We start from the raw sequence: 12,422 nt of genomic DNA, 5'->3' as shown, positions 1-12,422 counted from the left end.
CAGAAAAGGGTGGGAAGTGCAGTGGTCAGAAGTTTTGGTAAACTGGGTATTCAGGCTTTTCTTGGAAGATATGTTAAGTGAGATTTGTTTTATTGTATCTCTTCATGTCCACACACAAATATGTAGGTTGTAGTCATATTTGTAGGGGTCTGTCTACCATATTTCTGTTATATGATAGTGTACATGTTATTTAATGTTACACAGTTTTCTCATCTGTAAACTTGCACATATAACTTGCTGGTATTAACTAATATATGTGAAAGCATCTAGCAGAGTGTCCAGCCACATTTTTCTTTTTTTGTATTACAAGAAGTCTCCAGGCACTTATTCATGGCCCTGTAAGAATGCTTTCTACATAATATGGGAGAAGAAAGTAATATTAAAATACCAAATAACATCTTACTGCTGAAAAGTTATCACACCATCAAACTCTATAACTCTCTGTGCCCGGGTTGGTGTATATAATTTAATTGGTAATCTAGCATAAAGTAGCCTTTTCTGACCTCCTGAACCACAAAAAAATCCAGTTCCTTCCCAGCCTTTAATAAAAACTCTATGGGGTATTATAAATTGATTTTTGTAGGGCATACATAAGAAGAAACACATGCACAATTGGATACACAATGAAAGAGAGTATTTAGCCTTTGGTCGAATAGGTCCAGTGTGGATTTCACAATATATTTTGCCTTAAGTTAGTTTACTAACTTTTAACTTAGCACTCAATTAAATTGGAGAATTTTTTTTCTTTTCTCATCCAAAGCCATATTTAAATAATCACAATACTTTACCAAACTAGAAAATGTTATTTTCCTTCATTTTGGGAAAATATGTGTCTCAAGATTCTTTTCCCTTTACAATGTTATAGCTACCTTCCCTTCTTCCTACATCCCACATTAAGGCTTAATTCTTAAATGACTCTTGACTTTTGGAAAAATGTCCAGACTTTTTTTAACCACATATGTTTCGGTTTTCTAACGATTGCACACTAATGAAAATCCCCTGTGCATCTGTAGTAAATAAATCTTTGACTTGCTAATTGCTTCAGATTAACCTCATAGATCTCTAGCAGCTGTCTGTATGGCATTTTCAGCCCACATATTCAGTCTATTTATTCCTGGGTCTTTAATCATAAACCATGCACACATGCGTAGAGGTCAGGTTACCTTGTGGCTAGAACAATAGCAGCAGCAATGTATTCTGTATCTCTTGGGGTAGGGGGTAGATCACCCTTTATCCCCTCCTCTCACCTTTTATTAGTAAACTAGGGCTGCCATAACAGGTTAACAGAGACTGGGTGTTTTAAACAACAGAAATGTATTTTTTCCTAGTTCTTCACAGTTGAGGTGCCAGCAGGGTTGAGTTCTGGTGACACACGGCTCCTCAAGTTGCAGGTGGCTGCTCTCTCGCTGTGTCTTCACGCAACCTTGCCTCTCTGGTGCATTTCCAATGTCTCTTCCTCTCCTCATAAGGACAGCAGTCCTTTTAGATTAGGGTCCCACTCTTGTGACTTCATTTAGCCTTCATTACCTTCATAAAGGACCTATCTTCAAATACAGTCACTTTAGGGGTTAGAGCTTCAAAATATGAGTTTGGAGGTGGGGGATACATTTCAGTCCATTACAGTCCTTAAAAAAGATGCCTTATGTCTCGCATTCAACCCTTCATATCCCTTTTCCCGTTCCCTCCATGTGCTCCATGCTGAGGGATATGATCTGTGTCCTCTGTCGATGGTCTCCCTGATCCTCTGGCTTCTGCTAGAGTTTAGTCATTTGTATGAATATACAGGCAGGAAATGAGAGTGAGGAGAAGACTGGATCTAAGTGTGAATTCCCCTGGGACCCTCCCTGAAGGGCTGGTGTGTTTTGGTGTGTCCCCTGCCCAATTCTGAACTCCTATTATCCCCTGTGTCACCAGTTCCAGTGACTCTTCCTCTCTCCCCAACTTCTTGCAGGCCTGGGGCAGGGAGTGGGCTATTGATTCAACACTGTCCTTTAGAGTTTCCCTTTATCATGCTCAGCTGTGAAATAATCACCTCATATTAGCAGTCTGATACAAGAATGTCACTTCTGTCTGGAAGAGATGTTTCCAGGGCAGCAGGGGCCCACTATCCTACTAATCTACTGTTATCTCAGCCCACAGTATCTTTAGAGAGCTCCTCAGCAACGTCATTGTCTTTCAGAGTGGTGTCATCTGTGGATGCTGCTAGAATAGAATGATTTATAGTCATAGTTGTGAGGGAGCATTTGTTGGGTTTGGGTTCTAGGGGTACTTTGGGGTTGGAACAATCTATATCCCTTCCCTTGAGGACACCCAGGAGAGGTCCTGAGCTCTGATTCTACAAATCTGGAGAGAACTTGGAGGCTGGTCTGCTCTTAGATCCTAATGCTAGCTTCAGTGAAAACATTGAAGTTTCACCTAAAAACAACATAGCAAACATCTCTTTTTGCCCCAAAGAACACTGCTGTAAGGGTGGCCCAGGCTTTGGTTCCAGCTGATTTCAAGCTGTGGCTCTGGCATGGAAGAGCATTTCTGAGCCCGGTTAGCTCATCGGTTAAAATGATGATGATATGGACTGGAGTTGTGCAGAGTAATGTTTGGACAGTGCTTGGTGCATAGTAAGTTAATATAAACTGTTAGCCTCTGTTGTTTTTAGTATAAAATGGACCACTTGATCATAAAGTAAAATTATTTCTAAAGAAATGGCCTTTGTTTTTCCCCTTAATAGAGAAATAAGTATATTTGTTTTTAAAACCATACATGGTCACTTAAGAATGGTATGAAAAGAAAACAAAAATCTTTTCTAATCTTACCAAACAAGCTAAGTCCTGTTACATTGCTACTTTATGGTATTGTTATGCATCTAACTTTATTAACTTCTCATACACTTATATTCTCTACTAAACCGAGACCATAACCATATCATTTTGTATCATACATTTGTCACTAGGGTGTGAACACAAAAGTGCCTCCTGAATATTTTCTTATTAATTATTCTTTATAATTGAGTTAGTTTTGAAAGATCTTTTCTGAATTTTACATCTAGGCACAGCCCTAATTTTGCATAGATATATAAATATGATTGCGCCATATGTGCTTTCTCGTTGTTTTGTGGAGTTTAATCATTATCTCTGAGAGTGCCGTTTAAACCTGGTGGGGTTCCGCGTTATTTCACATATGCGGAACCTGTTAGGCAAGGCTCCGGCATAACCAGGCTTCTGGCCTTCAGTGCAGCCCCTCAGTATGTGATAAGGTACATTTTTGTGATGAACTGGAACATTCTTTCTTCTCTGGCTATGATGCTTTGTTTCTGAAGTCTAGATATAAGTCAGTCACTAAAGTTTTTCAACCTGGCCACCCACACCATAATGAGGGGCAGTTCCTTCTAGGGATTGACAAAGTAGTCAACATAATACTTGGCTTGGTGATTTCTGCACCTTCTTCTGTTTCATGATTGTTTTATGGGAAACTGAGGAAAAGTCAACCAGGTCCAGCTATCTAGGGCAATAACATCCAGAAGTTTCTTTTCCTCCCTTCATGAATTTTTCCCATTCCTGTGTAATCATAGTGCATTTTTCCATGTTGAAGGACAAAAGGAAATCTAGGCTCAAGTCAGTCAAATCATGCCATAAATATTCTGTTCCTGGAGGATTCAAGGTCAGAGCCAGCTTATCACAGATACCCTAGATTCTGCGTCATCTCTCTTTCCTTGGCTCTTTTTCCAGAAATTCCAGACAACATCCTAAATATATTTCCTTATACCTAAGACCAGAAGGCTAGGGCCTGGAAGGAAGGAAGAGGCTCAGGCATCCCTGTGGGACTTTGGTTCTCACTTCCTAATTACAAAATGATAGATTTGGCCCTGGCATCCTCCAGTATGCCTTCTAGGTTTAAAATGGTGACATTTCTCATAGACAGCTGTAACTGTTCCCAGAAATACTCTTCACTTAGGCTTATTTCTCTGTTTTCTCCCAAAGACCTCATCTTATAGAACCAAATAGTCACTATGCTTCAATATCTCTGGGTTCTACTTTGCTTCTTGATTATTTTATGACTTTAGGAAAATCTTTTAGTTTATACCAAGGTCTGGCACAAGAAATGCGACTCCATCTCCCAACTGTGTAAGAAAAACTTCATGGGTCTGGCTGAAGAAGGTGAATGTGGTCAAATATGTTTGAAAATCACTTCAGATTGTTCCACCATCCCCCCTTAGAGTTTTGCAATGACCAGCCACTTTTTAAAAAGACTCCTAGAAGTTCTGCAATAAGGGAACCTGATTAATTTTGCTTAAGTCTGAGTTAAATATATTCGATCTTGAAATCCTTTTATTTCTGGTAGCATCCATTACCATCCCTTAGTAATTAGTGCCCACGCCATGCACAGGAGAGGCACAGCTTCAGAAGGAAAGATATAGTACCTAGTTCTGCCACTCACTGACAACGTGATCTCAGAATAAATATATAACCTCTCTACACCTCACGTTTCTCATATGTCAAATGAGGGTGCACAATAGCCCCCTCTTCACAGTGGATGTAAATATTTCAAGCAATATTATATGACTATGATGATTTATGATTAGTAATATTACAACTCTGGGTTCTGGTTATCTGAGTTCCAATTTTGTCCTTCCTCTTACTGGCTATATGACCTTAGGAACATACCGAACTTCTCTACCTCAATTATTCATCTGTGTGATGGAGATACAAATTGTACCATTTTTACAGGGCTATTAGAAGAATTCATTCTGATTCACATAAAACATTTAGAATTGTGCTTGGTCCATGGTAGATAATTAATTTCAAATGTGCAACATTAATGATGCAGTACTTGTATATATTGTGAAATGATCATGACAGTGAGTATAGATAACTTCCATCACCTTACATAGTTACCTTTTTTTTTTCTTGCAGTGAGAACTTTTAAGATTTACTCTTTTGCTACTTCTAAATATGTAATACAATATCATTAACCATAGCACCATGCTCTACATTACATTGTATTATTTTAGTTTCTTTCTTTCTTTCTTTCTTTCTTTCTTTCTTTCTTTCTTTCTTTCTTTCTTTCTTTCTTTCTTTCTTTTTTTTAATTTAGTGAGAGGAGGGGAGACAGAGGCAGACTCCCCCATGCTCCTGGACCGGGTCCCACCTGGCAAACCCACTAGGGGGCGATGCTCTGCCCATCTGGGGCCCTTGCTCCATGGCAACCAGATACATTTTTCAGCACCTGAAGTGGAGGCCATAGAGCCATCTTCAGCACCCAGGGCCAACTCGTTCCAATTGAGCCATGGCTGCAGGAGGAGAGGAAAAGAGAGAGATAGAGAGAGAAGGGAGAGGGGGAGGGGTGGAGAAGCAGATGGTCACTTCTCCTGTGTGCCCTGACCAGGAATGGAACCTAGGACATTCACATACCCAGCTGATGCTCCACCATTGAGCCAACCAGCCAGAGCCATTTTAGTTTCTAAAAGCAGCTCCTCGTACCTCAAAAAACAGCTTAAACACTGCTCCTACAAATATTTGATTCTGCCTTGTTGATTTTGTTCTTCAAGTCATCTACAGTCTGTGAGTCTTCTCTTCCATCATTTAACTGTTTAACTTGTTCTGTTTGTGAATAGGGACGGAGAGGCCTGGGCTCTGTGTTTGTCTGGGCATCAGGAAATGGTGGAAGGAGCAAAGACCACTGCTCCTGTGATGGCTATACCAACAGCATCTACACCATCTCCATCAGCAGCACAGCCGAAAGTGGAAAGAAGCCTTGGTACCTGGAAGAGTGTTCTTCCACACTGGCCACGACGTACAGCAGTGGAGAGTCCTACGATAAGAAAATAGTACGTGCCCTTAGCATGCCTGCCATCATTTATTTACTTACCTTTTCACTTTGACATACAGAGGGAAAATCACAAATTTATATGTACAAGTAATGTATGGAAACAGAAAGTCCAATTAGCTGATTACTCAACACAAGTATTTTGTTCATGTTACCACTTCATTGAAAAAGTGTTTGGGCCTGTCTAGGTCATGACATTCCAACGTTTGATTTGGCCTTAGAATTGACTAAACTTCAATTCTGTTGAGGACAAATGAATGATCCATTGTCACCTGATGAGTTAGTGGCAGAAAAGGGACTAGAACCTGAATTTGACTCTCGGCCCAGTGTCTTTGTCCCGAGGTCCCCGCACTGCTTTGGTTTCCAAAGACAGTTAATTCGGGGTGGGGGGGGGGGGACAAAAGTATGCAAGGAAACCCAGAATCCCGTTTTGACTCTATTTATTTAATAGGAGCTAAACCTATACAAAAGGTACTTCTCTAATATTCCCTCACCAAGTTTGCCTGAATGAAAAGCACAGAAGTCCCATGGGATCTCCTGCTTACTAACATGCCTGCTCTTATGCAGACAGCAAAATGATTCATAAGAGTTCGGAATGAAGGACTGGCCTGCATGGATTTCATTGGGTGTTGAACTATTTACTAGCTGAGTAACTTTAGAACCATTACTTAATTTTTATGTCTTAATACCCTTACTTATAAAATGGGAACATTTAATAGTACATAGCTTGTAGAGTTATTACAAAGATTATGAGGAAGTAAATAAAAAGTTCTTTGCATGCCACCTGACCCACGGAGCTCACGAAAGCTCTGACTTTGGGGGTGCCCAGCAATGTGCCGCTGGTTATAAGTGTCAGACACCTTAGTACTTTGCTCTTTTCCTGATCATGTTTTTGTACATTGTCTCGGGATTTTTCTTACTAAAGTAGAGTTAAGCTGCTATGTCTGCACCTTTTAGATCTGAGCCAAAACCTTGCTTTCAGCTGTGATCAATTCATGCAGGTTGGGATTGCTCTGCTAATGCTCTAACTTGTCTACGACAATGCTAGGACACTACCTCATGCATGCAATTCCTTATTCACATTGGTTTGCATTGATACCTGGTTATTATATGATTTTATGTTTGATTTCTGTTATTTTTAAGATCTTATTTAGTGACATTTTGCACATTGGTTTAAATAAAAACTTCTTACCCATATACAGACCCCATATATCCCCATCTTTTCCTACAATTTTTCCCAATAACTAGTTTAAATGATATATACATTGGTCTGGTTTTGTTTTTTGTTTTTTTAAGTGAGAGAGAGAGAGAGAGGGACAGACAGACAGGAAGGGAGAAAGATGAAAAGCATCAACTTGTCATTGTTGCAGAACTTTAGTTGTCTATTGATTGCTTCTCATACGTACCTTCACTGAGGGACTCCAGATGAGCCAGTGACCCCTTGCTCAAGTCAGCGGCCTTGGGCTCAAGCCAGCGACCATAGGGTCATGTCTATGATCCCATGCTCAAGTCAGCGAGCCCATTCTTAAACTGCTGAGCCTACTCTCAAGCCAGATGAGTCCATGCTTAAGGTGGCAACCTTGGAGTTTTGAACGTTGGTCTTCAGTATCCCAGGTCGATGCTCTATCCACTGTGCCACCACCTACCTGGTCAGGCCACATGGTTCTGCTTTTAAGTACTTCCATCAATCATCAGTAAATGTAACTCTACTATACAAAGTGAAATATAAAAGGAGAAAATACAGAGATGAGCAAGTTCTGAGGTTTCATGACTTTCTTCATGGAAAATGATCCTCTGTGATGTGTTTATTACCTTCATTATGGAAATGTTTTAATCTAGGAATGTTCCTTCAGCTTTCAAATATGAAGACCTTGTTTCTCAGAGCTATTGGGCAGTGTCCAGTTCATTCTGCATTGTGAAAATCCTGGCGAAAAATCTCTGGAATAAGAGTTCTCTCTTCTTATACTCCTCAAGCCTAAAGGGCATTTTGGGCAAACTTGACATTGCTTCACAAGTAAATGTGCCCATCTAGTCCAATTTATCCCTGTAGGATGATTGCTGGGAACAAAGGGTATTGTTAAGTTCCATAGTTGTCTTTCTTAAGTGAAATATATCCAGTGGGCAAAATACCAAGGAGGAAGGAAGGATTGCCTGGGTCCCAAATGGGAGAAGACAAAATGGACAGAGGGCCCTCAAAATCACTAATGTGAGTTTTACTCCCTAGACTTGACCTCACTGGTACCTTCATCACTATTTGCTATGATTCTATGATAGCTTCTATGATTCCTCCAACAAGGTGGTAATTTAGCATTCTCCCATGGATTCTGTTCATGGTTGGACAAACTGATCCATTTGGTGATACAAGATAGGGCTTGAGAGGGAAGGTGGGTACTATGACATAATATCCTTGATTCAGGTCCTATACTTGTCCCTAGTTGCTGTTTACTGACTCACTATATATAGTATTTCTCTCTCTCTCTCTCTCTCTCTTTTTAATTAAGTGAGAGCAGGGGAGGCAGAAAGACAGACTCCTGCATGCACCTGACCAGGGTCCACCCACCAAGCCCCTTATGGGGCAATGCTCTGCCCATCTGAGGTATTTCTCCATTGCATTGCAACTGAGTTTTTTTTCTTCTTCTTTTTTAAGCACCTGAGGCAAAGCCAGGGAGCTATCCTCAGTGCCCAGGCCAACTCTCAAATCAGTAGAGCCACAGCTGTGGGAGGGGGGATAAAGAGAGAGAGAAAAAAAAGAAGAAGGGGAGGTATGGAGAAACAGATGGTCATTTCTGTGTACCCTGACCAGGAATTGAACCCAGGATATCTATATGCTGGGCCAATGCTCTACCACTGAGTCAACCGGCCCAAGCCTGACTCACTATGTATTTAACATCATTTCTACCTCTTACTTAGTCTTTCCTGTTGTAATTATAGCAACTTACTAGTAATTGTATCTTGTTCTTAGATTCTCTTAGTTTGCCTGAATCTCCAAATTACCTTCAATTGGCGAGTAAATTTTATAGCCATTTCAAGCTATAGTTTCTAGCTTCAGCATGCTCAGTGGCTAATCAACCTTCACAAAGCCTTAGTTCCTTTATCTGTAAAATGGAGATAAAACCAGCACCAACCTCACAGATTTTCATGAGGGGAATAAGAACTGAAGTGTACAGTATTTATACATACAGCACTTGGCACAATGAGCCTCTCAGTAAGTGGCTGGTACCATTGTTCCCTAAGTCATTGCAGCATCCTACATCCTGGGAGGCTAGACTGGTCATTTTCCCAGCTGTTGTTAATAGAGGTGTTTGTTGCACCTTTATTTTTCCAATCTATAAAATACTGCAGTCTGCTCTACCCACCCCATAAAGAAAGGCACTTTGATCATGAACATGTTAACAGTTTGAACATGAATGGAGTTGGCAGCAACATCAGCCTTTTGTAGTTCAGCTGACCCCCTCTCCTTCCAGATGTCAGAATGACTAATAGTCCTTTGTTGCGCCTGGGACCTTTTCTTCATCAGGCTTTGAACCAGACGCCCGTGGTCTTTGGAGATGCCCGCATCCTGTTAGTGGAATCTGTGATTGAGTGCTACAGGGATGGCAGTGTCTCCCTTTGTACGCAGGGCTCTCTTCCATGGGTCATTCATTTTCTTTTGTCATTTGCAGCTTCTCCAGGAGAGCACGCTGTCATTCCTCATTCATAGAGCACCTTTGTGATTTGAACCAAGGCAGATGCTGAGGATCCAGGAGTGAGCACACATCTCTCTGCTTCTGGGAAAGCACTTTCGTTAAATAAATTTTACTGGTCCTCAACAAATGCCTTCTCATGGCATGCAAGCAGGGAAACCTTGCCCTCGGTTTCAAAACACAGCTAGGTCTTCATCTCTTGGTTTCCTGCCACTGCTATTAGGATAATTGTGGACCTTGGTATTCCCTATATGCTTTAATAGATTGGATCAGGGATGGTCTTATATCTTATTACCCAAAATATCAAGATTACTATAATAAGAAGCTCCACTATAATCTAAACAGAAACCAGTTTAAATGTCTGGTTATTATAAAGCCATGTTATGAAATAATATGTATTTACTAACAATATTGTATACACCTTATTTTGTGTTAAACATTTAATACATTTATGGCAATATTGGCATGTGCTAAATATAAGATTTTTGCCCTTCTAATGTGTGCTTGGCCATGCACTATGTCCATCGAATGCATTGGCTCATTGTGTCCTTAGAATCTCACTCAGGAAGATCAGATGTGGTTCCTACTATACAGATGAGAACACTAAAGCTGGAAAGGTTAAGAGGAACACAACTAGTAAGTGGTAGAGTCCAGATTCCAGCCAAAGTCAGATAGATACCTCCAAACCCATCTTGTAATCACTGTGCTATCTTTCCCTGGAGATTTTCGGGGATATCCAATGTGGGGCTATATGAAAAATGTCACTGCTGCTGCAGGCCCCCCCCCTTGGGTTCTTTCCATGATGATTTAAAAAAAAAAGTATTTGGAATATATGTGTCCATTAATTTTTACAACTTGTCTCACTTATTTTGAATTTCATGCCAATAGCCTTTTCCATAATCCACTCAGACAATCTGTCTACTTATAGAAACCTAAAATTCTGCAAATCTGAGTTGCTAGTTCCTGTGGCTTAGTGTCAGCACCAAACTTCCCAAGCCTATGCCTTTTGTGTGACATTCAGATCAGGACTCTGTCCTGGGAGAGGTGATGTCTGGTAGGGCAGAAACCACTTCATTTATTATGTCTGTTCTCAAATCTCCTCTCAGAGAGGCTATGCTTCCTCACCTTCCCTAGAATAGCTCTTCTCTCTACCATACTCTACTCTGAGCCCATTCAAATTTCTCTCTCGTATCCTCAGAGCTACTTAACTTGAGATTATATAATTAATTTCATATTGACTTTTTTTCACGCTAGATTGGGAACCACTTGAGGTTGAAGGCTTTGTTTTCTTCCTTCCTGGAGCCTGAGCTTAATAAGTAATCAGGTATAAATGATTTCTCAGACATTGGAAGGATGGGAGCTTCAGGAGTTTTTATAAAGTCACAGAAAAATAGACAGGTGTTCTGTTTCTTGAAGAGAAACTCCTACTGATAGGTTGGTGAGAGGCAAAGGGTATTTGACAATATATTTAACGTAGAAAATCTCCTGGGGTCAATTTCCTATCTTGCTACATGATCAAGCTGTACGTACTACCTTTCTTAGTGTCAAAGACCATTAAAGAACCAGCCTAGAACCCTTGACGAAATCCCTAAGTCCGTGCCAAGTTCTGTTTTGGAGATAAAGCTCCCCTCTCTTCCCCATCACTCTCATCATTAATTATCTCTTCCCTTTGGGAACAGTTGAGCCTTTGCCTTTTTTTATTTTTAATTATTTTTTTTCCTCTAGTAATCTGGCTCAGTGGCTGGAATTCAGGGGCCATGGCATTCCTCCTGGGATGGGTTCTGTGAGCCAAGGTTGAGAGAATACATGCTCTGCGCAACCCTCTCCTGATGTCATTTTATTCGTTTGGGTTCAAAACAAACTTGCTGCCTGGGGTATCTCAGGGTTGGCCCTCACTGCCGATTCCATGTGGAGGAATTATCTTACGCTTTTACTATTCCTCAGCAGCTACACATTTCCCTTCGCTGAAACAGCGCCCCCCCCCACCAGCCCCCACTACTCAATTCATTAATCAAACACAGCCATTAATTACTCTCTATCCTCTCGCCGTCTCCCTTTTTGATTCGGTAAATGTCCTTACTTTCTGTGTGTAAAAGACTAACAGATCCAGATGTGTTTAGTTTGTTTGGAAAGTTTGATACATATTCTCTTGAGAATGTTTAAAAAAAAAAAAAAAAAAGGAAAAGGAAAGTTTGTTCCTGAAAAGTTCCAATTTTGATTGTGGCCCAAAGGAGAAACACTATGCCCACTTGTTGACTTGGGCTGGATCCCAAGTGCCACCAGTATTGCTTGTGGTGACCAGGAACTATCACCCTTACTCTCACAGGTGACCACACTGTTACTCAGCTTTTTCTTTTGTGCCATGTCAGGATACGACTTCACCACTTACCAGCTCTTCTGTAGATGTGCGAGCTTGGGCAAGTTAGTCTCTCCAAGCCTCTATTTCCCATGTTAATAAATACTGTATCTTCCTTAGAGCATTCTTGCGGGATTAAATGTAATTTTATATACACACACAAGCACACACATACATGCACACCTATTGTATCGCATGCTGCTTCGCTCACTGCAAGCTGCTCATGGTGGTAGCTTTAGAGCAAGGCAGCTGACGGCAGCAATAGACCGAGAAGCATTGCTCTGCTTTATTCAGCCCCTCGGTAGTATGTATACATATACATGCATAATTTTTGTAAGCTGCTTTTAAGTTTATGTGAGTTCTGTTAGGAGAGTTGATAAAGAAGTGACCTTGAAGTCTTTCTTAATAAGTGGGAGAGTTTAAAGTATAGAACAGAAGAAGTACAAGGAGCTTGACTTAAGCAATCCAACTTAGCCAATACTGCCTCTGCTCCGTGCCAGGCACTGAGCGGACATTACAGAGATGCAAAAATGATAGAATGTGGCATCTCTCTTCAGTGGTAG

At 40.7% G+C, this 12,422-nt stretch overlaps 1 protein-coding gene across 4 annotated transcripts in view; it reads left to right on the top strand.

The window, feature by feature from the left end:
- The window catches only part of PCSK5 (proprotein convertase subtilisin/kexin type 5), a 449,146-nt gene that overhangs the window by 183,012 nt on the left and 253,712 nt on the right, over nucleotides 1–12,422 (top strand). For all 4 annotated transcript variants that reach the window (XM_066367966.1, XM_066367965.1, XM_066367968.1 and 1 more), the window contains exon 8: nucleotides 5,609–5,821. In XM_066367966.1, coding sequence (XP_066224063.1) covers nucleotides 5,609–5,821 — 213 coding nt within the window. The remainder of the gene's footprint in view (nucleotides 1–5,608; nucleotides 5,822–12,422) is intronic.

This window comes from Saccopteryx leptura, chromosome 2 (genome assembly GCF_036850995.1).
Source record: "Saccopteryx leptura isolate mSacLep1 chromosome 2, mSacLep1_pri_phased_curated, whole genome shotgun sequence".
In the NCBI taxonomy this organism is placed as follows: Eukaryota; Metazoa; Chordata; class Mammalia; order Chiroptera; family Emballonuridae; genus Saccopteryx; species Saccopteryx leptura.
Note: the sequence above shows the minus strand (reverse complement) of the source record. Positions and strands in the feature narration are given on the sequence as shown.